This window comes from Sebastes fasciatus, chromosome 13 (genome assembly GCF_043250625.1).
Source record: "Sebastes fasciatus isolate fSebFas1 chromosome 13, fSebFas1.pri, whole genome shotgun sequence".
Taxonomy (NCBI): domain Eukaryota; kingdom Metazoa; phylum Chordata; class Actinopteri; order Perciformes; family Sebastidae; genus Sebastes; species Sebastes fasciatus.
In genome coordinates this window covers 9,499,098-9,526,596 of record NC_133807.1, presented here as the reverse complement: position 1 = coordinate 9,526,596, position 27,499 = coordinate 9,499,098, and the positions used below count along the sequence as shown (strand labels likewise).

The 27,499-nt window shown below is 41.9% G+C and overlaps 1 protein-coding gene and 1 long non-coding RNA gene across 6 annotated transcripts in view; both read left to right on the top strand.

The window, feature by feature from the left end:
• LOC141780182 (protein shisa-9) overlaps positions 1-19,093 on the top strand; it is a 167,182-nt gene extending 148,089 nt beyond the window's left edge. For all 5 annotated transcript variants that reach the window (XM_074655302.1, XM_074655301.1, XM_074655298.1 and 2 more), the window contains 2 exons: positions 421-537; positions 17,361-19,093. In XM_074655302.1, the coding sequence (XP_074511403.1) occupies positions 421-537; positions 17,361-17,965 (722 nt within the window). In that variant the 3' untranslated portion in view covers positions 17,966-19,093. The remainder of the gene's footprint in view (positions 1-420; positions 538-17,360) is intronic.
• A 161-nt stretch (positions 19,094-19,254) lies between these two features.
• LOC141780212 (uncharacterized) lies at positions 19,255-24,154 on the top strand. The gene is made up of 2 exons (XR_012596584.1): positions 19,255-21,090; positions 21,491-24,154. It is a non-coding gene; the product is annotated as an uncharacterized LOC141780212 (long non-coding RNA).
• Positions 24,155-27,499: the final 3,345 nt, after the last annotated feature.

The following is a 27,499-nucleotide window of genomic DNA, read 5'->3' as shown; positions in this document are numbered from 1 at the left end:
CGCAACCTGCTCATCTAAAGGCTTTATGAATATATTCATTAATTTAGGCAGAAACATTATGTAATGAGGGCTGATAGAAAATGCGCAAATGGTTATCCAGCCTCAGCTGGAGCATTACATCCATCCTCCCAAAAAAGAGCTTAACTAGCATCATACGTCACATTTAGAATACTGGTAGCAAACATTACGTTTAAAGGAAAAAAAACTTTAAAGTCTGAATCCGTCCTAAAAGGCCAGGATGTACCAGAGTTACACAGGACTTGTGATATTGTTACTCCCTCTTGAGAATATTCTCATAACACCAGTTGATTGAAACATGTACTGATTTGCATTTCCTCTGGCTGACACTTCAGAAATGTATTTTTTTTTACGTGTACAACATTTAAATGGAAACTTTCTCTCTCTCTCTCTGGTCCTTAGATCATAACCATTTGAACAACGCCGCCTTGTCTCCCCTGGGTCCAGCCATGGCCTTGTCTCACCCTCACAATAACTTGGGAATCGGCTTCAACAAGTACACCTCGCTCAAGGCCGTGGGTAAGGAGGATTACAAACACACATACACACACACACACACACACACACATCCGGACTGCATGGAGACACAATGGATTAAACTAGTGATGTGAACATAACAAGACGGATACAGAGCTATGCTCACCGTACTGAGGTCAGCGAGGTCAAATACAGTCTATACAAACCTGTATCAGGAGGTTGATAATTGCTAAATGTCCCTCTATTGATGCACACACTGCGTGGGAAAGGAGAGCAAGCACCAATTAGGGTAATGATTTTTCATGAGTCTGACTCTCATCCAACCATGTTGACTCATGTTTGAGTGCTGTGGCTGATTTAAGATATCTCCATATGCTATTAGATCGCGGCAGCCATGATGTAAGAATACAGAGAAATAAGACATTTTTCTGACCTTTCACTTGATCCAGTCTGTTTGTTATTGTGTCCCAAGTCCCGCTCAAGGAGAAGTCTCGTTGTGAAATTTGAATATCCGTCTCAAATAAATACGGTCGGCCGTTGAATTTCAAAGACCTCATCCACATTGTGGAAATCATCTAATTATTCAGCCATGACATTGGAAATATTTTAGATAACACTAAGCTATGCTTTCTGCATTCCAACACAACAAACTCTGCCCGGCCGGCGCTCACGTTTCCACCATGGAGGTATTCCACTATTCCACCGTTGTCTTCCAGCAACACGTCACCTCGCCAGATTTCAGAACAAGACTTCTGTTTGAGCAAGATTCTCTCCATAATGTCAGACACTTATAATAACAATCAGAGCCTGTCATGGCAAAAACAAGCAGTTTTAGTGGACATAAATGACGGTGCCAGCTTGCCCCAATAGCAACACATTGCAGCCTGTGAGCAGCTGCCGTTTACAGCGCTCTCCCCCAATACTGGAGCAATTTCAGAAATTGCTGTCCCCATTAGTCGCTTAGACACAAAAACATGGGAAAATAGGGTCCAGGTTGAAATAGCAAAGTTACCCATCAATGCATAAATGTAGAAAACCTTTTCTTTGTTGGGTTAGAGGAAAAAGCTGTTAGCAAAGCTGTCCTCTGTGAAATGAACAGCACAAGTACAAGGGTTCATCGTGAAGCACAGAATCAGTGTAACCTCTTATTCTGTCCTCTGCAGCTAAACATCACACACTTCACTGAAAAGCTGTCACTGTACAACAGCAGATAAGCAGCTACATGCAGATTCAAAACACAGCAGCTGTGCCTTTTTTCACATAAACCAATAGACATAACTAAATATACTGTGTGTCATGTACGTACTGTATATATTAGGAGATTTCTGCGATAATAACAAATAAATATAAATATCAAATAAATACAGGCGGTCATCGAATTGCAAATTTGAGCATATTTTTTATGCTAAATGCAGTACCTGTGAGGGTTTCTGGACAATACTCGTCATTGTTTTGTGTTGTTAATTGATTTCCAATAATAAATATATGCATACATTTGCATAAAGCAGCATATTTGCCCACTCCCATGTTGATAAGAGTATTAAATACTTAACAACTCTCCCTTTAAGGTACATTTTGAACAGATAATTTGAGAATAATCATTAATTATGGACAATCATGCAATTAATCACAATTAAATATTTTCATTGATTAACAGCCCTAGTATATACATGACCAGATGTATGCTGCTTGCTTTTTTTTCTTCTAACTGACTAAATAATCTGTTTTTTAAAGCTTTGTGAAACTGAAGAAGTTCTGTATTGAACGAAGCAGACATTAAGATCATTGTTGCCTTGCATGAAAAAAACACACTGTTGTCAGTTGTTTGTTATTAGCAGGTTCGTCATCGTCATGAGCCTATAGCTCAGCCACTATAAGGCTGACAGTTATTGACAGCTCGTCTTTCTGTTAATAGTAACTGTGAATCAGCTGTGGGGGAAAAAGGTATGATGGCATTAATTCACTGCTGATGATAATATAACCAACACAGGACTGGTAACTCAACTCACAATTAAAAAGGAAAGGACAAAACACACAAACACAACATTATTAGGCGTCCGTGGGTGGTGAGTGACAATAGTCTGGACAGCAGTAGCAGTTTGAAGCGACTGGTTCAGGCCTCGAGCTCGCCCTCTGGCTTCTCTCTCACACAGAAACACACTCGCACTAAGAAAATACACACATAAACATCATAAACATGTCCTACCCACCACACACACACAGACATTAAACTTCTTCCTACTGCACAGACACACATAAGTAACGTAAGCATGTCCATAGAGACTCACACACACACACACACACACACGTATACCATCTATCATCTGATCACTGCAGACAGATGAGGACGTGGTGACGATGATGAGGAGCGACAGTTTGACACGTGTGCATGTACTGTTCATTGACACAATATGCAAATAGAGACAGGACGTATCATAGCTGAAGACTTTCAGACTCGGAAAACACATCCAAAGTTTTTAAGGACAAAGCTAAGTTTGCTAAGCCTAAGCCTCCTCCTCACGTTTGTTACGTCTGTCAAGCTTTCCGTTCTCACACGGCAAATAACGCAGTTCGCAGTCATAACGGAGACAAATTTACTGCTCGAAATTCTTTGTCATTTAAAGCAGGCTTCTGATTTCTAGTAGGGCTGGGACGATACACCTATCTCCTGATTCAATACTGTCACGATACTTGGGTGCCGATTCGATATGTATTGCGATTTTTTATAGTAATATACAGTATATACTGTTTAGTAATATATATATATATATATATATATAGTAATATAGTAATATTTTCTTTATAGCAGACCTTTGCTATGGGCGCAGTTCTGATGTCGGCCTCTGGCGGATTGTTTTTGTGTCAAATTATTGATTTCTAAAGCAAGTAGCCTTGAAATAAGCGGGATAATGTACAGCGAGCCGTTCATTGTTGTGAAATAAAGCCATTCAGAGCGACAAATATTTCACATCAATGACCGGCTGTACATTATCCCTCACTTGTTCACCCGTCTTTATTAAACAGAATTTATTGGTTTATTTTTCTCTTCATCAAAATCCTTTTCTCTTTACTCTTAATTTGCCCTTTCCCATCATAAGGATATTGGCTGCAGTTTATCTGCAGTTTATGTTTAAATTCATACATTTCAATTACCCTCACTATTTAAAAAAAACATTTATGGTACTTTCTCCTGTAATTATCAGTAAAAATTGGGAAACTCTATACAGCTCCTTTCTTCTGTTTGTGCAGTCTTTAAGTCAATAGCTAAGAACGCCTGTAAATCTACCTGAAATGATTCAATTCATATCATCGTTCAACTTTTCAAAAATGCCCCATTTTCTTATTAGAGGATCAGTTGTACATGTCCATAATAACAGTCTTTCATTAGGTTTTATAACTTTATTACTTAATGCTATTACTGACATTAATACATTAATACTTTCCTATAATCTACGAATGAATGAGTATGATCTTTTGATTATTTATGTCTTATTATTTGATATTTATGTCTTTATGTTGTTTGTTTGTTTTTTTGGTCACATTTGGCTTCGCTGATATTGTATTATTGTCATTGAGGACCCCCTTGAAAACGAGATTGTACATCTCAAAGGGGTGATTCCTAATAAAGAATTTTCTATCTTTTCTTTCTTGCTTACAATAATCTTGTACTTTATAATCAGTTAAGACAGTACGAAGAGAAATGGCAGCTAAAATGAGTGTGGAAAATGACTGCAGAGAAGGAGAGCAGGAACGAGAAAAAGTCTCATCTCATTATTCTGCTCAGTGAGTGAGAAACAGGCCGATTACAGCAGTAGCAGCCCCCCCACCAACCACTCAGTGATGAGTGTGAGAAGTCAGACACATTTCACTGAAAACTATCTCAAAGTAACAAATCCCTCACACATCGAGGTGCAATGCTTCTTTCTCACCTCTCTCTCTCTCTTTCTCTCTCTACGTCTACTGTAGGTGTTCAGTTCTGTCTGTTTGATGACACAAAGACGACGAACTGCTCCTCTTTGTGCCCCTCGGTTTTTGTTTTTGTCTCTAACACTCACACTCACACACACACACACACACACACACACACACACACACACACACACACACACACACATACGTACGCACACACACATATTCCTACTGTATATGCACTTCTCTGTATTTATTCTTTTGTAGTACATTTCTGTTGTGTCGTGCTTTCTGCCATCAGGGACACCGTGGGTCCACTGGCTCTTAATGATGCACCTAACATTTAACACAACAACACACATCCAACATTTCCATTAGGGATGTTAATAATTAACTGTTTAACCGTTAACCGACGTTAAGAATATGAACCGATTAATTCTATCGGTTAAACGGTTAAAAGAAATATTAAAAATGTATTAAAAAGCTGAGCGAAACTCGAGCGTCTTGTCACTTAAAGGAGGAAAGCAGGTCCACCTTAACAGCCCACGTTAAGAGAGTCTGAGCCGGTGTTGCAGATATGGGAAGTTGGCTCTGGTCTTGAGGAGTTGTAGCATATATTCACAGACAAATAAACTGTACACACGCTGCTACAGCTACGTTCGCAGTTATAATGCCACCGACAACCCCAAACTCACCGCCCGCCACTCACACACAGTCTGTCAGATACTCACTAACGTTACGCCGCGCTGACAGACCGCATGTGTGTGACAACGGCGGGCACGAAGCCACCAGCAATGCTATATCTCCGAACACAGCATAAACCAAGCACACACAATCTGTCGGACACTCGCTATCGTTACGCCGGGCTGACACACAACTGACAAACTAGCAGCTAAATTAAATGGTACGGTAAAGTGGCTGCATGTGTCCTCGATACTACACGCAGCACCGTGGCTGCTACAGTAACTCTCCCGAACGGGTGAACTATAGGGACTCAGTAGGCTGTTGTGCTCATTCACTGCAGCTGCCGCACCGATGCACGCGACGCACTAATCTTGACGGTTAACGGTTAATAATCGGTTAATGAGGGTCGGTTATCGGTTTAAAAAAAAAAAATTCTAAATCAGCATCCCTAATTTCCACACTGCTCAACATGCATACACTGACACACTCTTAAAGGGGCTAAATGTGAGATTGGGAGCATTTATATTGCTTCTCAACGGCTCTCAACATGGCGACGGCAAGCCAGCGGCTCATAGTTAACTGTGCTAACAGCGCTAACAGTGCAAACAACGGTGACAACCATATGAGAGCAGTGCAGAGCAGTCCAGAGCGACGGCCATGAGCTAGCCAGTGGGGCAAGGTCACATGCACGAATATGCTCTAAAAGCACGCATGGCCGGCACCGGCTCAAGGAGAAGCTCTGATTACAACGCACAGAGGGAGAGTGACTTCATTCTCTGCTCAGGTAGACATTACTTTGCTGCTATAATAATACTCTGAATATTGAGTATAGAGAACCTCTAACTTCTCTTTTATTTGCACTTTTATTCTCTCAAACAAACAAATATATATCAAATGGAAACTTTTTTGCACAAACTTTTGCCTCAGGCTTTAGTACATACAGTCCTGCATGACCTTGCTGGAGGTTGTTTGGACATGCTGTATACAGTCAGAGTGGAAGAATGCTTAGGGCTAAAATAAGCACCGCTATAACGTCTGCATTACTTTTGAGTAAAAAAAAAAAGAGAGAGAGAGAGAATCTAATCATATTTTTATTTAAAGCATTTATTTGCCATCTCTGAAAAAAGACACTGAGCATCAATCAAATCAGTAAACACAGTGCTCTCTGTGGTAAACATTGCTGCAAATACAACATTATCTACCAGCTCTCTATCAAGGAAACTAAACATGATTTTAAGTTAAGGTTAATGCTCTATAGAGGTTTACACAGCATTTCAATTTTCACTTGTGTTTGTTGTAGGCCATACAGCTCATTAGTTAAGCACTGGTATCAGATCGGTTCTCAGTATCCGCCGATACCCAAAGCCCAGGTATCGGGACTGAAAAAGTTGGTCGGTGCATCCCTAGCCTATATACACTGAATAACAAAATTCGTTTTAACATTTCAGTCAACCAAACTGTGTGTCATAGCCTACGTCAACTACGACCTGGCACTCATCCTCTTAATTTTGCCGATCCTCAATAGCGTTGGCTAGTCTTGAGTTTCTCAGTAGGTTTCCAAATCCCCAAAAAGAAAAGTCTTGTAGGAAAATGGAGAATTGAATAGTGCATGGACCGATTTGTTTGCTCTCTGCGGTGAGAAATTAGCAAACAACAAAAAAAAACTAATTGAAAGATATTTCCAGAACAAACACACTGGAAGCTCCTGCTGAAAAGAGCTTCCAGCCAAATCTCATCAAGACGATTTTTCAATGTCCTGCCTCTCGTTTGCACTCGGATCCTCTCTGCATTAGACTTAATAGGCGGTGTTATCTTCATTATAAGTCTCAAAAATTACGTTTTGCGGCTCCAGGCTGATTTTTTTGTTTATTTTTTGGCCAGAAATGGCTCTTTTGATAGTAAAGGGAAGACAAGAGCAAAAATAAGAGAATATTGGTATATCCCAGAAATCAATGGGTACTAACAAAATGAGAACAAATTGTGGATACTGACAAAACTAAGAGGAAATTTGTTCTTATATCACTTCCTGCATGAGGCCCACAGTGTCCTATTACCTATTATAGAGTCACAAAGAGAGGAACAGAAATGAACACACAGTTCAATCATCTTTTCACACATGCTTCAGCTCTCTCGCTGGGCAATAAACAAGGCACCAGGTTCAGAGATCCTGGCTGTGTCGACAAAGTCATGGCTAGGACACACAACAGTTTGGGTGGGATAGCTGACCATGTGCCAGCTGAAACAGCAGGTATCTGGACCAAGCTGCTTTGAAATCTTTACAAACACATTGGGACTTAATGCAGCCGTTAACAGCTCACGTATTTGTTTTCTAAAAATCTATTGTGTCAAGCAAGACATGAGAGGTGAAATGTGAGAAAAAGAAGTAGTAAGCACAAAAGAGGAAAGAAAAAAAGGATAGAAAAGAAGAAGGGCGTAACAGGTCAAAGAGGTCGGGACTCTCTGACGGCAAACCTGTGCCAGGTGGAGCAGCAGGACTCTGGCTCAAGCAGCTCGGATATACCAATCTTAATTAAAGGAGGACAGGTGGACGGGTTAGAGAAAGATGTGAAAGGTTAGAGAGTGAGAAAGTGAGAGGACAGAGACAGAATGAACAAGCAGAATGAAGCGAGAAGGGAAGAGATGAACTTATATGGTATAATTTAGATGCTCTGGGTTGATCTTGAGGAAGGAGTTATAAATACAAACAAATACTGTACGTGTGATCCACAAAGCTCCATCCAGGTGAGTGTCAGGTCTCCAGGAAAGACAGCATAAGACAGAAGGTGGAGGGATATTGTCGAAGAGGGTGTGAAAGAGCGTTTGCCAGGACATTCTGGGCCGAGACTGCATGAAGTCTTTAATTAAAGTCCGATGATCCAACAGCCTGAGCACTGTTTGAAATACATATTTTGATACAAAAAAAATTTTAATATCCAAGAGCCATTTTTAAATTAATTTTTAGAGTTAAACCTGCAGTAGAGCAAAATGTTTTGGGCATCATTGGGCAAAAAATCCATAATAACCTTTCAGCATATTGTAATTCAAGTGTTCTGAGAGAAAACAAGACTTCTGCTCCTCCTCTTGGCTCTGTTGAGAGTGCCCTACAGTATACACAGGGAAGGAATGCAACTAAGTACATTTTAAAGTCTGTAGTTAAAAAGTAAGTAAGTACTGTACTTACACCTGCAGTAGGCAGAATGTTTCGGGCATCAAAAAATCCATAATAACCTTTCAGCATGTTGTAATTCAAGTGTTCTGAAAGAAAACTAGACTTCTGCACCTCCTCATGGCTCTGTTTTCAGGCTTTAAAAAAAATCTAGCTCGTGACGGGAGACTTGGGCCAATCACAGGTCATTTCAGAGAGAGAGAGCGTTCCTATTGGCTGTTCATTCAACGGAGGCAGCTGTAAATCACTTGTGAACTGCGATCAAACGGTCAAACTAGGCAGCGCTGATCAAAGTTTGCTCCGGCAGGTAGGCGATGCTTGGTATTTCCTCAACTGATCTCAACATGGCTGCCGGGTCACAAACTTTCTCATTTTACAGCTAAACAGTACACTACAAGATGTTTCTGAATACATTTGAGGCGAGAAATAGGCATTACAGTAACAGAATATTGATTCATATTTGATCAGCGCTGCCTAGTTTAACCGTTTGATCGGAGTTTGCGAGTGATTGACAGCTGCTCAGAGACGGCAAGGCTCCAGTTCGACTTTGATTGGTTGTTTTCCTCCGGTCTGTGAAATCTTGCAGATGCCATTAGGAGCACCGGAGGACACAGAGGCACATGATTTTTTTCAGATTACCTGTCTCATGCACTACTGTCAGGTAATAGTGATCGTTTTATAAAAATAACTTTTTTTAATCATATTTGCTCCAATTCTACCTACTGCTGCTTTAAGTAGAAGACAATCATGCGATTAATTGCGATTCAATATTTCAATCGTTTGACAGCCCTACTGATAAAGTTATCACTTGTTTTACGGGGAAACATTTTTTAGTCTCAGTACATTAAATTATTTGATTTTTTGCAGTGTGGTTGCTGCATTTTTTAGCATGTGCTTCAGGTCACAGAATGGGTAAAATAAGTTCGGGTTTTATGATCTCAAATTCCCCAAAAGATAGCTTTGAAGTTGAAGAAACTCCTCTGGTTCAAAGTTTTTCATTTTAATGTTTTGCACTTCGGGATAGGTTCCTTTACAAGCAATGATCAGTGAGTACCGGTGGAGACTAATGAGGAAAATCTTTCTTCACTAGTATTTTTATGAGGCGGAATGGAGATCCCAAAGTTAAGTACCATATATGTCAGTCTGAATTATACTGAAATGTGCAGCAGTGGTGCAGCATATTTCTATTTGAGGTAGCGGTGCAGTTATAAGAGCACGACATCTGGGCTTTAAATCTTTCACACGGTGTAAGACATCATATAGCTGCAATGAAGTGTTGAACAAGCAGTTGCAGGGCATGGAAAAAGAGGAAATATAACAGCAAAATTGAGAGTTTAAGAGGTTAAAGATACAGATCAAAATATGTATTGTGTTTAATGTGATCAGCAAGTTGTCCACAATTACTTAGTAATGTCAAAAAAAGGACCTTGAAAGTTCAGAAAATGCTTGTGAAATTACAACCAATTTAGGGTTGGGCGATATTGTAATTCTCCTACTGACGATATTGCGTTAAGAAAAAAAAACGATATACGATATTATCGTCCAAAAAAAGCTGAAGAGAGACGCACGTAGATATAAATATCTACGGACTGGAGACACATACTTTGCAATACCCAGAAGTAGGAGTTTTGGTCCGGCTGCTCTCTGTGGAGGGAGTCGGTGACTTGCGTATTCTGGATGGTGAGTTTTAAGACGGGAGTGGAGATTTGTTGGCGTTTCCATCTTTAGTCCCGACTCGTTTATCGCACAGTTTACAAATCACTTTGTTCACGGCCTCTGGCCTTCCTTTTTCGTTTGGTTTAAAACCAAAGAATTGCCAATGACCCTCAAACAAGCGTGCAGGAGACCAGAGAAAAAGACTGTGTGTGTTCAGTTTTCAGTACTTTTGTAGCTTCTAACTGAATCTCCGACTTCACTGTTTGTACTTTCAAATATCTGCTTTATTTTGCCGTTTTGCTTTTCAGCTGCAGTTTAGTTGCTGCTGATGAAAACCCAACATTTACTGATTTTGCTGCTTCATTATCAAAGCTTTTAAATAACAAAATAACGGGGGACTTTTATTGTGAAGAATATAGGTAATGAAATGTGTTCATCACCGTTTTACAGCCGCTCCGTTGAGTAAAGGGTAACTGTTGTAATGGAGACGTAAATCCCTTCCTGGAATCATCCGAGCCCCCAGGAAGAGCGCCGGACGTTTATGCCAATTTTCATAGTGGCCAAACAGCGGTACTACAACTTCGATGTCCGTCACGTGATGCCATTGGGCCCAAAAATACTTTTTCCTATAGACTTAAACTGGGAAAGAGACGTCTGTAACTCAAAGTTGTAAAATGCACTAATAATACCGAATCCAGAGTTATTTCCCTTTCTCCGTTCATGTGAATGAGACCCAGGCCGAGGGCTGGGAGACGGAGTCAGCAAGCTGTGACGACAGCGTGACGGCTGTGACCCCGTGACCGAGTCATGTGACCGAGCGGACGCTACTGCGCCTGCTCCATGGGCCCAAAGATCCGGCTACTTTTCCACTCGGAAGTCGAGCCATTTTGTCATTATGAGCCACTTTCATAGTAATGAACGAGGCCCTGCCTCCAACGCTGTATCCAGTTCTCTTAATACATCCATGGAGTCATCTCAGGCCCACCGGGCTTGCAATACACTGGCGGAATCCCTGTATTCAACATAATTGAATATCGTTCTGTTATTGTGGCCAATCAATGTCGTGTCCACCGATAATCTCCAGCCTACCGGGGGTTGCAAAACTGCACCTAAAAGTTCTGAAATTGACATACAGAAAAGGCAAGATAAAGAAGAGTTTCATTGTGCTGAGCAGCTTCTCTGCTCAAATGACATTCAAAAATGGACCAAATACAATACGGTACGTTGTCAAACTCCTTTGCAGGGCCTAACTTCTGCAGGTATAATGCGGTGGCCCAGATTGGGCCCACGGGCCTCGCTTTAGGCTGCTGCTGCTGAGCAGAAGCTGATGTTGTTGAAGAGTATACGGAGTAAATGAAATACAGATGGAAAGATTGGAAAACAAGAGAGCGAGGGAGAGGAGGAATGAGCAGATGGAGAGTCTGTGAAATGGAGAGGAAGGCACACAATACTGTCACAGAGGAGCCTGCTGTCAGGTGCTCCTGCTGGCAACATGTGTGGAAACACTCAAACGGACGGCAACAGCAGTTGTTGTGGGAAGGAAGGGTGTGTTTAATTCATTGTTTCTGAGCCGTCCCAGATTCTCCCGCCCTGTCCAGAGATTTAAACCAATTTACTCTCAAATTCTGCTGCCGTAGCTCCAGCTGCAGTAAATTACACCAAAGAGAGAGACACGGTGTCCACAATCAATAAATGGTACAAAAAAAGAAGAAGAAGACTGCACAAAACGTATCTATCTACAAGTATTTAAAACCCGGGGCTTGTGCAGCACTCTGCGCATGAAACCTGCATTTTAGGCAATACTGCCGACGACAAATGAGTGTGTTCACATCAGCTGGTGAAGGCTGCCAAAACCAGATGCGCAGACGCGGACACATCAAGCGGCTTATTCCCTTTTCAAAGAGCGAAGAATGCATGTTAATGTGTTCTTTGTTGCACAATGCCCGGCGCACATACAGTTGCGCACACACATGTACGTAAACATAGGAGCCCACAGACACAAATACACACTAATCCCTCAACACGTTCATCCCTAGCTTGCAAAATTTAAATGAAAGCAAAGCATTTTTCCTGTCCATTCTCCTCATTCTTAGACATCAATAATGTGACACTTTATTGCTTTAAAAAGAAGAAATATGCCTTCGTAAATCTCTGAACAATTACAGTTAAGTGATGAATTGAATTGTTCTTTTTCTGTCTATTATATCCGTCACAACGAGTCTGCTGTCTGCTTCTCAGTTTGAGGAGTAACCTAACACCTGGCTGTAGAGCAGGGTACCGCCCTCTCTGCTGGAAGTTACAGCCACCGTTCTGCACAGCTCTCACGCGGCAGTTACAGCCTGTGCTTGAAGTGGAAAATAAATAAATGCCGGTACTCCCCTTAATTCACATGTTGGCGTGTGTATCAGCCGGTGTCTTATTCCTATTTATTAATTATTTCTTTAAGCATGTTATACTGTGTCAGTCATAATCAGCTGTGGCTTTATTGCTTTATTATTATACTTGGGCGATGCGTCTTCTATAGCAGGCCTATAATACTCCAATAATATTTCAACTGGAACATTATAGGATTATGTTGGTGTGTTTTTATATAGGTCTAGTGTTAATTGTGCTTTCCTGTGTTATTTGTAGTATCACTCTATAATATATTATAGGATATCTATAGGCTGGAATCAACAGCCACCAGCCAGACAGACAGGCAGGCAGGTATGTGAGCAGAGCTGAGGTGTGTGAGCTCTTCATTCAGGTTGTAGGAGCAGTCAGTATGCTCCTACATATTATACAGAGACATATTCTGAATTTATACAGTGAGTAAAAGATACTAGAAGATATTGGGTTTGGGGCTCCTACCCTAAGAAAATTTTAAGGTTTTGACTTCAAACTATGCCATTTTTTCATCATTTTGGACCATTATTATCACTAATTAAATGATTATTTTTATTATTTATCACAGCCTTCGTACAGCTTCATACGGCTTACACCTGTTCCTAACATACAGCGACCGAACGAACTCTACCGGATTGGAGCGCGAAAAATTGTCCAGATATACTACGAGCGATGTCACTCTCTGTTACATGGAGAGAGTGATATTGATTACCTGTCATTACCTGTCATTGATTAACAGCTTTGATTTTGATCAGTGACAATAGGTTGGAGGTACGCGAAACTTCGCATAAATAGAGCCAGGTCAAGCGTCAAATAAGCGACACGTCGCTCAGCCTGTTCGCTGATGACTCGCTGTTATGAGTCTTACAGAGAACCTGATATGGAGAGGGCAGAGAAGAGTACCGGCAGCTTGTGAGAAGTGCCGGTATGCAAGAAAAAGTCACGGTACGCCAAGGTGTAAAATGTAGAAGTGAGTACCGGCCCACTTCGAGCACTGGATACAGCTGATAAAATCATCCCGACCGACGGCAGCGTCACAGAAGCATAGTGCCGACTCTCCAGTCGCCCTAAAGTTCAAGTTGAATCTGCTTTTGCTGAAGTAATCTGCTTTGTCATGTTATGAGTAGGGGTTCAAGAAAATATCGATACACGTGATTATCGCAATATTATGTCTTGTTATACTATATCGATTCTCCAAAAAAAATTATCTTTGTATATTTTTTGACGGCCCGCTTGGGCTCGGCCGCTATTCGATCTTTTGGATGTTGTAGCGGGCTCATTTCTAAAGATGGAGTGAACCTACTGATGTCATATGAAATTAAAAAACCTAAAGAATCCATTGGTACCATCCATGTCATACTAGCTTGTCATGAAGGAGGCAAAATAACGCTCCAAAGTTACACTAAATTTTGGCGAAAATGGGTTCTCTGGGTACCCACGAGTCTCTCCTTTACAGACATATCCTTTTTATGATAATCACATGCAGTTTTGGGCAAAAACAATGCAGTTTTTGCATACAGTACAAAGTGTTATTTTTGCTTATTCTAAAATGTTGCATTTCCGGTGTGTTCTTTATACTATGACAGTTTTAGTAAAATCTGATTTAAAAAAAACGCAATATTACGCCTTGCTCACAGTATTGCAGTATATGGCAATATATTGAATCGTTACCCAGTGCCAGATTCTTGCCAATACACAGCCCTAGTTATGAGGGAAGATATCCAGTTGGCCTTTCAGATAAACATTATATACATAATACATATTTATTACATATTTGATGGTACATTGAGAAAAGCAGGATTGTATTTAAATCTTTGAACCAGCTTGGAGAATTGTACTGAATGATTAGCGGTGACTCTGTCTCCCCCCTCAACAGCTGCTGTTGAACTGCCCCGGAGTTACACAACGGACCCACAGCTGGAGTGTTCAATAATTACCTGACTGTGATAGCACTGGACAGTTTCTTGATATGTGCGAATGTGAGAGTTCTCCTCGAGGTGTTTTTCTGAAAATACAAATATAAGAAAATGTTCTGAGTCATCTTGGCGAGAGTAAATTATTATCAATTAATTGACAGCAGTGGCTGCAGAGGGACAAACAGGCCTCTGGTAAACTCGGTCTTTCTAACAAATACAGCAATAAATCTGCAGTCTGTTTTCAGCCAGCCAATGCATGACTTCTGTTTGTGGTGTTTATCTGAATATTGTCCAAAGACTCTCCTCACAAGGCTCTATTTTCCTTAAGCTGCAAGCACAGAGCTCCAGCAGTCCAGTGGTTTAAATATACAGCACCCCAAATATGCTTTCAAATGATTTTTTTTTTGAGTTGTATTAAATCTCAGAAGACCTTGAAATTCCTGTGAGCCCAGTGTACGGGTCTTTCTGTCACACATGCATGCATTCACTCTCTGAGACCCGCTGACTTTACTGTCTTTCAGAGACTCTAGTAAGTTAGGGCTAGAGTGAAGCTATAGATATCTTATGAAATAAGAAAACCAGAGGAATCCATTGGTACCAACCATGTCATGCTAGCTTGTCGGGAAGGAGGCTAAATAACGCTCCAAAGTTGGGCTAAATTTTAACGAGGAAAAACTGGCATGGCCATATTTAAAGGGGTCCCTTGACCTCTGACCTCAAGATATGTGAAGGAAAATTGGTTCTATGGGTACCCACGAGTCTCCCCTTTACAGACATGCCCACTTTATGATAATCACATGCAGTTTTGGGTAAAAACCATGCAGTTTTATTCCCATACAGTTATTTTTTCCTATTCTAAAATGGTGTATTTGAATATTTCTGCATACTGGGGTCCCTAAACAGTCCTTGAATTCCATGAATTGGTTATCACTGTAAAGCTGAGACTCTTGTGGATCCAATGAGCCCAACTGTATTCATGTGTGATATTTTTAGTCCCCATAGGAGCCCATCTCACTGTAGTGAGACCATTTTTTGTAACTTGACCTCACTGTATAAATTGACCTGTGGTGACCTCTAGGATAATCACAGCCTCATGAAACTTTACAGCCACAAACTAGAGAACTAGGGCATTCAGAGGATGGATGGCTTTCCTGGGTATATTGACCCTAAGGGGGTTTCTGAGCAGATTCCAGAACAGAAGCGCTCGCCATTGAAACGCTGAAAAATGCAGTTCTTGCCGAAATCTCCAAATCACAGCATGGCTTTTTCTATGGTGTTCCTCAAGGTCTTGGTGTCTTAATGTGGTATTTTGGAGGGATTATTGATAATTTTTATCAATTCTTGAGTGTTAATAGATGGTTAAATTCAGCACCAAATCTGTGTAACAAATGGTATCAACCCAAAAATTGCTGCAACAACTTATGAGACATAATAGAGCATGTTGTAAACCCTTAGACACTCTCCCAATTTATTTTAAATAATCCATTCATTCATTCATTCATTCATGTTTATTTCTGATTTATGACTAGAAGATCTTGACACTCAGTGCTGAACTGCATCTCAAATTGATCTTCAGGTTCCTAGCTTTCAGATGATGTACACCACTTCTATGTGACATCTACTGTTGACCTGCTATCTCCCTCTAAAGACCCCCTGTACCCCCCAAAAAAAAGACAAAAATGGGTCTATTGTGGATCTCAGGGGGTTAACACCTGGCCACATTCATTGATTTTCATTACAGCAAATTAAACTCAACTGGTCATACATCTTCTGACCAGACTATTGATATAATGTGATTATGATATTCCTGTTAGGAGTGTAATAATGATAAGATCAGACACAAAAAAAAACAGACAGATGTACGTTGTCATAAACATGTAGTACAAGCTGATAGCAGCTGCGTCCTGATATGTTATGAGGAAGACAGATGTTAAGATATGAATCAGAGCAATGAGTGTACAAGTATGAAGGAAGACAAAAAAAGGCAACATAGAGAAGAATCTTTTTTATTTCTTTCCAGGAAAAAGGACCAATAAAACAGGGCTAAGCAAACAAGGTTGTTAGTGTCTTTAGGGCAGAGTGGTGATGACCGAACAGCAGAGTCGAGTTCCACTCGGGTAGCTCACACTAATCTGACTCGACACGCTGAACCCGCTCTATTTTTACTCCCAACAAATCTCTCTCCCCCCCCGACACTCGCTCCCTCTCCATTTTCTCCCGTTCGGTCGGCTATTTTCTTGATTCTCAGCCTCACTCCCTCTATTTGTTTCTGTCTGGTGCTGTTGGTATTTTTAACTCCACGGTCAGTGCGTAGACGGTTCAGAGCTCAAATACATAATATATGGTACAAACGCACGTCTTCAAGGACGCACACACACACATACTGTACGCCCTGCTGGATTCATCGTCTAAGCCTTGGCTTATTTTTTACGTTCTTACCTGACAGATCTGACAGATTTAACAGGAATGTGTATGTGTGTGTGTGTAGATATACAGTGTGTTTTGTGATGTGATGATTCTGTGTGACTTTAACCAGATGAGCTGTCTGACTAAGTTCAGGGTCAGAATGTGTCTTAATGTGATAAATACCACAGTGTGTCAGTGTGCTGACTTGACTATAACTTGCCCCAAACTGCATGTGATTATCATAAAGTGGGCATGTCTGTAAAGGGGAGACTCGTGGGTACCCATAGAACCCATTTTCATTCACATATCTTGAGGTCAGAGGTCACGGGACCCCTTTGAAAAAGACCATGCCAGTTTTTCCTCGCCAAAATTTAGCATAAATTTGGAGTGTTATTATTATTATTATTATTATTATTATTATTATTATTATTATTATTATTATTATTACAGTATATCAATTAATTCCACAGGTTTTTTCTAGTTTCTGTTGATGCCAGTATCTTCACTCTAGCTTTAAAACTGAGCCCGCTACCACCAAAAAATTTCAAGTTGCCTTAATGCGTTAAAGAAATGAATGGCGTTAAAATGAATTTGCGTTATTATCGCGTTAACTTTGAAAGCCCTGATATAAATATGAAAAGATATAGGTGTGAGGTGAAGGTTGACATTCACTACTGATTGCTTTTATCACTTTCTTAACCATGTCTCTGCCTTTGTTTCCCTTCCTCGACTGTCTCAATCAGACACGACTGCGAGAGACTACTACAAGAGCTACCCGATGATCGATTACACCCACCGCCAGTCCCCTCCGACGTTCCAGCCGATCAACTTCCACCCCAAGGACAAGCCCTTCCTCCCGCCGCCCGACATCCACGCGCCGCTGGCCATCACCATCAACGCCTCCCAGATCCCCAAGCCCAAGATCGCCAAGACCAACACCCACCCGCTCACCTCCAGCTCGGCCTTCAAAGCGTGGGACCCCAGCAAGAGCCACATCCAGCACCCGGTGGCCTCCCACATGGGCCTCCAGGGGCAGCAGCAGCACCACACCATCCAGCAGCAGCATCAACAGCAGCATCAACAGCATCAACAGCAGCATCAACAGCATCAACAGCAGCATCAACAGCAGCACCAGGCGCTGCAACAGCAGCACCAGGCGCTGCACCAGCAGAACCAGGCGCTGCACCAGCAGAACAGCCGGCGCCTAGCCTACTCCAACAAGAGGCAGTTCAGCATCGAGACGCTGCCCGAGCTCTTCTCGCAGCCGCTGGGCTACGGCCACTCGCCGCACGTGCACCCCAAGCACAAGGGACTGCCCACCAACAGCAAGACAGAGGTCACTGTCTGAACATGGGGGGGGCGAATAGACAGAAGAGGAAAACACAAGCGGAGCTGTAAGCAACGTTCAAAGAAATGCTCAGATATCTTTTATATCCACAGCCGTAACGGCGACAGAGGAGAAAGCAAATATCGTGTATAATCAGAATTTTTTTTTTACATTTTCCTCATCATTGTTGACAACAATAATAATAATGTGAGTGATATTTGTGTACTTTTAAGACCGCCGGGTCAAAACCGCAGCAACAGAGTAGCTGTGAAGGTGGCGGCTGTGACTCTTTGAACCTGGCCGCTCCTCTAAATAATTGAGTGGCCTCTCAGTGTGTTGGCACAGCTCTCCCCCATCTTCTCCTCTCAACCACCCCTTCGCACCTCAATGACACTCTGCGATCCTGTGTAGCACCACTCCACTACGCACAAATCCCACACACATAGAGACACTATTTACCCCACAAAGTAGCCCAGATGTGCTCTACCCGTCTGCTGCCACAGCACCATGGATTTATCATCACACAGCACAGCGAGAGCCGCGTATGGGAACGCTTCTGAAATGAGCTGCGTCTTGTGGGGATCACAAAGCATTGTCTAGAGTGGCCCGCGATCGGCTTCGGCGGGGGCCGTGGCGCAGCAGCCAGAACGCGGCCCAGCGGAGGCTACTGCTATTTCAGAGCCGTGGTCTAACTCGCACAAAACCTCAGTGAGATAAAGGATCAATGAGTCAGACAGACCAGACTAACATATTCAACTAAACAACCCCTCCGCCCCTGCACTCTCTCTGCTACTACAGGACGGAGAGAGAGGGGATGTGCAGGGTAACAAGGGGGATGCACGTTGGTCATTTTGCTAACAAGCGGGATGGCATCCCCGGTTACTGTTTTTTCAGGGCCTGATAGGAGGGAGGGTTTCCCTTAAGACTTTGGCTCCCCATCAGCAGAGACAATGCCATTGTGTTGTCAGCTCCCGTTGCCCTCCAGCACCTCCGGAGAGTGAGATATCAGCCTGGCAATTCATACCAGCGAGGGGGGCGAGAGGCGGAGGAGAGAGGGGGGGTTGGTTATTCATCTCATTCCAGGGGCAAATGAGATGAGAAGGATCTGAACCACACACACACACACACACATGTCAAAAACTACAGACGGTTCCCAGCAGTGTCAGAGACCACAGGCCCCCCCCCCCCCACTGACACACAAACAGACTCACACTCCGCACCACTGATCCTCAGAAACCGGGGGGAAGTGAATGAGCGAGCCCCCCTTGTTGGTAACGGTTTGTCGAGCCGCTCATTTCATTCACAGCCTCTCGTGTCGCCGTGGATGTTAACCTCTAAGGAGAACCGAGGATGCGTCACGACGCCGAGAAAGAGAGCAGAAAGAGTCCGTGTATCCCGAAAGGTCGTTATAAAGTCATTGCGTTCTCCCCTCCTCTCTCCGCTCCACACTAGATTTCACAAATGAGGCGGAGAAATGTCAGCCAATTCTGCACATCGGTACAGTCGTTCAGTCGTACCAGGAAGAGAAAATTATGGTGTCTGAATGTAAATCATGACTTTACTGTATTCAGCTGACAGATCCATACGTTTTGCAGAGACATAATTTCATAATCAAACACTTCATGATTAACGTCATGAAGTGTTTTTTACGAAGAAAAAAAGCAGCGATGCGCTACAGGAACATCTCTTCCCCAGTATGGCTATTTCCTAAACGCAGCTGTTTGATGCATGTGTTTACTGCTGCGACGCTAACATAATCTGAGAGGCTGGAACCACTCGTCAGTGCACTGCAATTTACTTCACTCTCTTTAATGAAGTACTGTTGCATCCGCAAGCAAATGATTGCGAGCATCCAAACGTAAAAGCCTCGTAAATTCCTGCTTTTAATGCATTCAAATAGTGAACACGTTTAGTTTCTTTTGGCATGAAAATGGTCAAATTTTTTAAGTGTTAATCGTGTTATTTGCATGTTGTGTCTTCTTTGCTGGCTTGCTATAGCCAGTTGGAGGGTGTGTGAACCCCTGAAGCTTCATTGTGTGGACTTCTGGAGAGCTGCATGTCGTCACCGGGGCTAACGTTTAGCCCTATTTTAACGATTATATGCTATTTTAGCATATCATTATTAAATAATGTTTATCATAAAGTCATTTTCGATACATTTTGGGGTAAATAATGGGTTAATTTGGCAGTAATTCCAAAGAAATTTCCAATATTTTGCTAATTATCACCTAATTACCATAACATTTGCGGACCTGTAAAATGAAGTGTTACCGTAACTACTTTTTCAATCAGTATTAAATTATATACTTTTTTTTAAGTAACTTTTTCGACGCTTTTTTTTTTATGGCTTCAGGTGCTTTTTAGCCTTCTAAAACCTCCACACCACTTTTATTCTCACCTCCTCCTCCGCTGTGGAGAACAGCCCAACAGCCAGTCTGACTCACTGATTGAATTCACCTTCATTTGTTATCGTGAGGACACCAACTATGCCGCATTGCATATGCCTGGCACATGCTATAGCACATCAAACAGGTGGTGGAAGCTAATCAAACGGCAGCGCTTACCAGAAGTCACACACTATTTAGCACTTTCTCTCCCTCTCTCTCTTTCTCTCTCTCTCTTTCTCTCTCTCTCTCCCTCTTTTTCTGCTTCCTGGCAGCCTCCTGGCAGACTGTCATCCCCCCACCGCCCCGACCTCCCTCTGTGCATCCATGTCCATGGAAGGGTTGAGTTGAGTGATGGGTACCAAGCACTTGTCTGGAGTTTGGTACCCGGTGCTCCAAGCTGTTGTAAACCATGGTATTCTCACTGAAGAGCATGTGTGTGTTGTGGCGGTGGAGAACTATTATTAATGACTGAGTCAGTCACAGCATGGCAGATTTACTGCCTAATACACCCCAATGCTCACACACATGGAAGCAAACCCGAGAACCCAAAAGAAAACGTGCACAAACTCCACAAACACAGGCTGGGTCATGAATGACCAGATGCTTTGCAATACATTATTCACATCTGGAGATGTGCTGCTACCTTAAAGCTGCAGTAGGTAGGAATGGAGCAAATATGATTTAAAAAATGTTCTTTTTATAAAACGGTCACTCCATCCTGACAGTAGTGCATGAGACAGGTAATCTGAAAAAAATCATGTGCCTCTGTGTCCTCCGGTGCTCCTAACGGCATCTGCAAGATTTCACAGACCGGAGGACAAAAACCAATCAGAGCCGAGCTGGAGCCTGCCGTCTATGAGCAGCTGTCAATCACTCGCTAACTCCGATCAAACGGTCCACCTAATCAGCGCTGATCAAATATGAATCAATATTCTGTTACTGTAATGCCTATTTCTCTCCTCAAATGTTTTCAGAAACCTCTTGTTGTGTGCTGTTTAGCTGTAAAATGAGAAGTTTGCGAGTGATTGACAGCTGCCTTTGTTGAATGAACAGCCAATGGGAACGCTCTCTCTCTGAAATGACCTGTGATTGGCCAAAGTCTCCCGTCACCTGCTAGATTTTTTTTAAAGCCTGAAAACAGAGCCATGAGGAGGAGCAGAAGTCTAGTTTTCTCTCAGAACACTTGAATTACAATATGAGGTTATTATGGAATCTTGGTCCGATGATGCCAAAAACATTCTGCCTACTGAAGCTTTAAAACTGCACCAAGTGGATTTTTATGTAAGAGAGACTTTAATATTTGAATTCATTGATTTTTAGTTTTTTTTCGCCCAAAGCAGAAATGTCAGTCAGCCAAATTTCCCTCAATTTGCATCTCAATTTTATGGAGCTGTAGATGTACACAAGCAAAATAAAGCGAGCGGCGGAGTGAAACTTTTTAACGGGAGAGAATAAATTATCAATATAATGCTTGTTGGTGATGCTGCAGCGGCTTTACCTCTCCCAAGATGTGGAAAAACCTGCAAAGCAAGGCTGCTGGAGTGGTTGCTCGGAGCTGCTGCTGGCATGCTTTTGTAGTAAGGGATCAGCAGAGAATGGGGGATCACGAATACAAAAAGCATGAATGGGATATGCATGGTGTGAATGTGCATCAAACACATTCTGGGCTTGTGCTCTTGCCAGCGCCGCACTGTACGTAACGTGCCATGTTGCAGCAGGTTTTCTTCTCCGTGGCTTCCCTGTCTCTTTTATCCCTCGCCACACTTTAAGTGGGTCACTTCATACGAAAAGTTTTCTGGCCTCTAAAAGCCCTACCAAAATATTCTGTGGGGTCTGTCCTTAATCACTCGAAATGCATTAGAGGTTGAGAACAAACGAGGAATGACAGCGAGTAAACAAGCAATATGCGTCAGTAAAGCAATAAGCGCCCAACCGTCCTCACCCTTATCCTTATCTCACTGTCTGTCTGCAGCCCTCCTTGGAGTTTAGGGTGGTGGGTGCTGATGAGGGTGCTCAAAAACCGAGGGGAGAGCTGAGCTAAGAGATCAGGCTCCGCAGAGGGCTTGGGAGCAGATGAAGGAGATGAGACAGAAAAGAGAAATGGGGGTTGCATGGACACAGCTGATACGGCGATGCTTGTTTTTCATTCGGATTTCATCCGGGTCGTCTAAAAAACATTCATTCTGGGTTTTATCTCTCTGATGTACTGAAACAAGCAGCGTTCAGAAGCATGGTGAGACTGTAGCTGAGAGGAAGACTCACTGAATCGCACAATTTCAACATCAGAGCTATTGTTGTGGTCGGGTCTTGGAGGACGAGACCCTTTCATACACTGGCTGAGTTAACAAACAGCACTGGAGGTTTAACACAATGGCGACATTTGGGATTTACAATTACAGGAGTCTACAGGAAATCCTTCAGGACACAAACAGTACTTCTTTCTCAACTTTCCTCCCAAGTTTCATCGGCTGACGCGGCTCTCACAACGATCTGGCTAACAGAGTTTAAACGAGCACTGTGAGTCTCGAATATCCTCTTTGCTCTTTGGGAGACGCGCATCAGAGGTGCCACGATCACAACAACGAAACAATCGTGCTGATGTGCCGGAACACACCTTTTAGTGTTAATTTCCCTGTGGTCAGGATTTTTTTTCTTCAATGCTGGATGGACTCCTACAATATGACTCCCTTGCCTGGAAAAGCAGCTGGTAAAGCTGAATAAATTAGACTGTAAAAGCCTCTGATGAGTTTGTGGACGATGTAAATACTTGACGCACAAACATACATAGAGCCACACTAATTATATATCTTCCATACAATGTTCCACAACTTTTTGTGGTTACGAAACAGGACCAAAAGCCTTGAATCAGGAGAAACTGAGTACACCTAACTGATGCTCAAACAATCCAAAACTGCGAGAATGCCGGAGACTGTTTTTGGATCATCAGCTTTAGCGTGCGCTTACTCAATCTCTCCTGATTAACGACAGACTACGGCGTCGCTCGCTCCGCTCCGAGCGAACTGACTGTTGTTTGTAAAACTTCCTCTCTATAAAAAGAAACAATGCAAGTATTCTACTGCGGGTTATCTGAATGCAACCTGGTAGACATACTTGGGCTCCATGATCCCTAGCAATATATAGATTACGGTGTGTGGTTCTTTGTTTTCTGTCTGTTTTTTGTACTGTGTTTTTTCAAGGATTAAAGCTCCTGTCAAAAACAAAAAAAAAAAAAATTTGACCAACGGAAAAGTGCTTCCAGATGTTCGACTCATGGCTGCGCACCCTCCAACCCTCCTCCCTCCCTCCCTCCCTCCCGCCCTCCCGCCCGCTCACCTACCTTCACCACCAGAGGATGTCATACGTTTTGAAGCTTGTGATCTTTTCAGTTACATCGTACGGTACACATGCACTCATGTATTTAATGTTAAAAGATATTGCATTGTATCCAAGTGCTTTGCCAACACATTAGCCGAAAGGAAGATTTCTTGTACAGCTTTTGCATCTGCAAAAAAAAAAAAGAAAAAAAAAAATCATGCGTTGTTTCATGATAATTTGTAACAGGCAGCGATAGGCTGCCTTGGATTGCTATGTACTACTTGTGTATATATGTATGCTGTACCACTTGTCTGCTGTGAAATTTGTTGACTACTCAGCTTATATAAGGGCTTTTTATAGATATAAAAGCAGACTGGGCAATCTGACGTCACTCTCTGTAACTCAAATTTCTCTAGAGTTTTTTTGTTTTTTGTTTTTTTTAGGGATGACGGGATGTGAACAGAATTTTCATGCATAAGAAATGCTATATAAATAAAGTTTTGACTGACTAACTGGCTGAAATGTCTATAGGCACTCATACGACGTTGGCCCATGTGTCCTGTTTGAATAAATCTTTCGAGAAATATAGCATTCATTTGTTAATCATACCTGTGTGTACTGGCTGTTTCTATTCGGGAGGAACAATAATGATACCATGTTACAGTCTAACCCAGATCATAAAGGGAACAACGGACGATTTTGTTAACTTTTGGACAGAGCCAGGCTAACTGTTTCCCCGTTTCCAGTCGCTTTTCCTGTTGCTGAGAGACATTTTCAGGATATCAACGGGTAAGTGTGATAGCAGAAAATATTTTAAAGCATCAATAGTAAACAGTTTTTGCCGTCGTGTCTCACCTTTTTCCCTTTTTCACATAGAGGATGAAACCAAAAACAGAAAAGGCAAAGACACCAACAGCAGCCTGAGTAGACCACCCTGCAGACATTTCAGGTAAAGGCTTCATCTGAAATTCATCAAGTTCAGGCTTATTGGGACTTGTCAAAAAGCATCCAGGGAAATACAAAAAGATAAATAACTGAAAGGAGTGGGCTCAACAGCAGGGTAAGTTACGACACTTTATCACAAAATAGCCCCCCAAAAGCACTGACTGTGCACCTGATTTGACTGTTTCTCACACATCTTCTCACTCTTCTACTTTCTCACATATAAAACTGAATGAAACGTTACGTTTTGAACACAAACAAAAGAGCTTCTTTAGGCTTAGGCAATAAAACTACAACTTCTTTAGGTTTTAGGCAACAAAACTAAAACGTCAATAGGTTTATGTAACAAAACTACAACTTCTTAAGGTTTAGGCAACAAAACTACAACTTTAGGTGTAGGCAACAAAACTACAACTTCTTTAGGTTTGGGTAACAAAACTACAGCGGCATTAGATTTAGGCAACAGAACTACAACTTCTTTAGGTGTAGGCAACAAAACTACATCATTGTTAGATTTAGGCAACAAAAACACTTTGGTTTATGGAAAAACATCATGTTTTGGTTTAAAATAACTATGTTTCAAAAGTGAAACTTAACGCTTGTGAACACAAAGACAACTATGTGTTGTTGGTTTCAAACGGGATGCGAACCCTTGCCTCCTGGGTGTAAACCCTGTGTTTTGTGTATGGAGTTTGGAGTTTCACGCCTTCTATACTACATAGCCTGACTTCCGCTTCTGCTCCTGTCATAATTACTAGGGTCATTAGAGGTCGCTGTCGTCTTCTTTTAGACTTCCTTTCAGTGATCTACCATGTGAATAGATGATAAAAGCTACTATAGGGTGTAGTAGGCCCATATTGACCCACATCTATGGGGCTTATAGCAACCGATAATGCCTATTTAATAGCCTGACAATAGTCTAATCGGCTCGACTGTCATCGACTGATGATATAAACAAGCACAGGTTTATCCGACAATGATGGTTTCCCCCAAAATCCTCTTAATGAAACGGTCGTGACAGCAACATTCATGGCAGCGCTTGCATCGAAACTGCCGCCTCCTACAAGCTGCAGCCCAAAAGATCTGCTTTAAGCTTTCATTTGACCCAGTTAGGGAGTTCCGAAGCTTGACGCAACACACAATATGCTTTCAGGTTTACTGGTAAGTGACGCACATCCAAACAGAAAGGACAGAAAGTCACAGCATCTAACGAAAAACACGGACAAAATGTACCGACAGGTTAGAACAGGAGGGAACCAGTTTCCTCATCCTCTGACATCACCTGTATTCAGCTGGATCATAGCGAAGATCTAACAACTATCTCTTTCTCTCTCGTCTCTTTCTTTTCTCTTGTGCCTTTGTCACACACAGCCTAGAGTCTGGATCTCCCAGATAGGCGTGTTGCCACTTAATTTGTTCTGACATCATCGGGGATTTGACTGGATGTGATTCCTCTGGGTTACAAGCGAGCTGGCAGCGTGTGTTTTAGAGCCCTTAAGTGTGTGATGTCATCCGACAGCACGTTAAAAAAAAAAATTTTGCGTCGCCTTGTTTCCTGCAGCCTGTCGGAAGACCAGTCCCTTCTGCACACACGTAATAGATAGACTTAATGCATTAAGAACAGTTTAGTTAAGTAGTGAGTGGTTAGAGAGACGTCACATTTTATCATCTACCAAGGATCCCATTTAATTGACCTACTGTAACTAATTATTTCTTACTGACTGCAGCAACATCCACTCGACTGGATCAATACACTAATCCAGTTATGAATGTCTGCACAGCCATCTGACTCAATTTATTTCCAACCTGCCGCTTACATTAAACATCTTTAAAATGAATTAGTTAATTGGTTCTGACAGTGATAATGTGATTGCCCATTTATCCTGCAATAAAGACACGCTGTAAATTAGACCTTTCATTGTTTCTGACCTGCAGGAATGTTACAGCGCAGAGAGAGACACCAAGAGAATACAGAGAGCATTACAACGTAGGGTGAGTAAGCCACCTCAAACACTATTGTGTTGTCTTGATAGGGTACACACACAAGCATTAGAATAGCTAATGCTGTCCTTTATGCACACGGTTGAAAGAAATAGAGCAAAATAAGCGTATAATGTGTGAAAGACGGGGGTAACAGATGTTCACACACGAACACACATTGCAGCAAAACAGTGTCATGTTTATTGTACATGCACACAAACAATGTCAGCTCCTACAAGCACAAAAAACTCAGCAGAGAGGTGAAGCAGGATGTGTCACTGGAGGCACGTGTAGCCTTATAGAAACACAGGAACTTGGAATTTTTCTTTAACATAGCGTTCTGGGTTTTCTCTTTTATACTTTTATTGCAAATTACTCATGGAATTATACATCCACAATATATGCAGTATATATTTGCATTTTTTTTTCTTGTATTTTACACACATTCACATATACATACATACACATATACACACATTCACATATACATACATATACATACACATAGACATATATATACACATACAGTATACACACATACATCTATATACACATAGTCCATATATGCATACACATGCAAACATGTATATATATATATATAAACATATACATATAGATACATATTATATGCAAAAGAAAAGGAGGGGTCGGTGTATTTTAAGTTGAAAAGTAAGTACATGAAGTTGTTTATTAAATTGTACTCATTTACTCTGGCTCTCTAAGCTCTGTAAAGTTACTATTCATCTGCATATTTTAGTCACTACTGCAAAAACCTCACCTCAGTGAGTCCACGATTTGCCGTAAGTCGGTTTAGTTTATATGGAAGTACGGTCGCAATGGCAACGATAAACATAAACACGGCCGACGCTCTCACCATCTTGCTACATTGACTTGAATGAGAATGTCTGTTCTACTCCTATACTATTTCTAT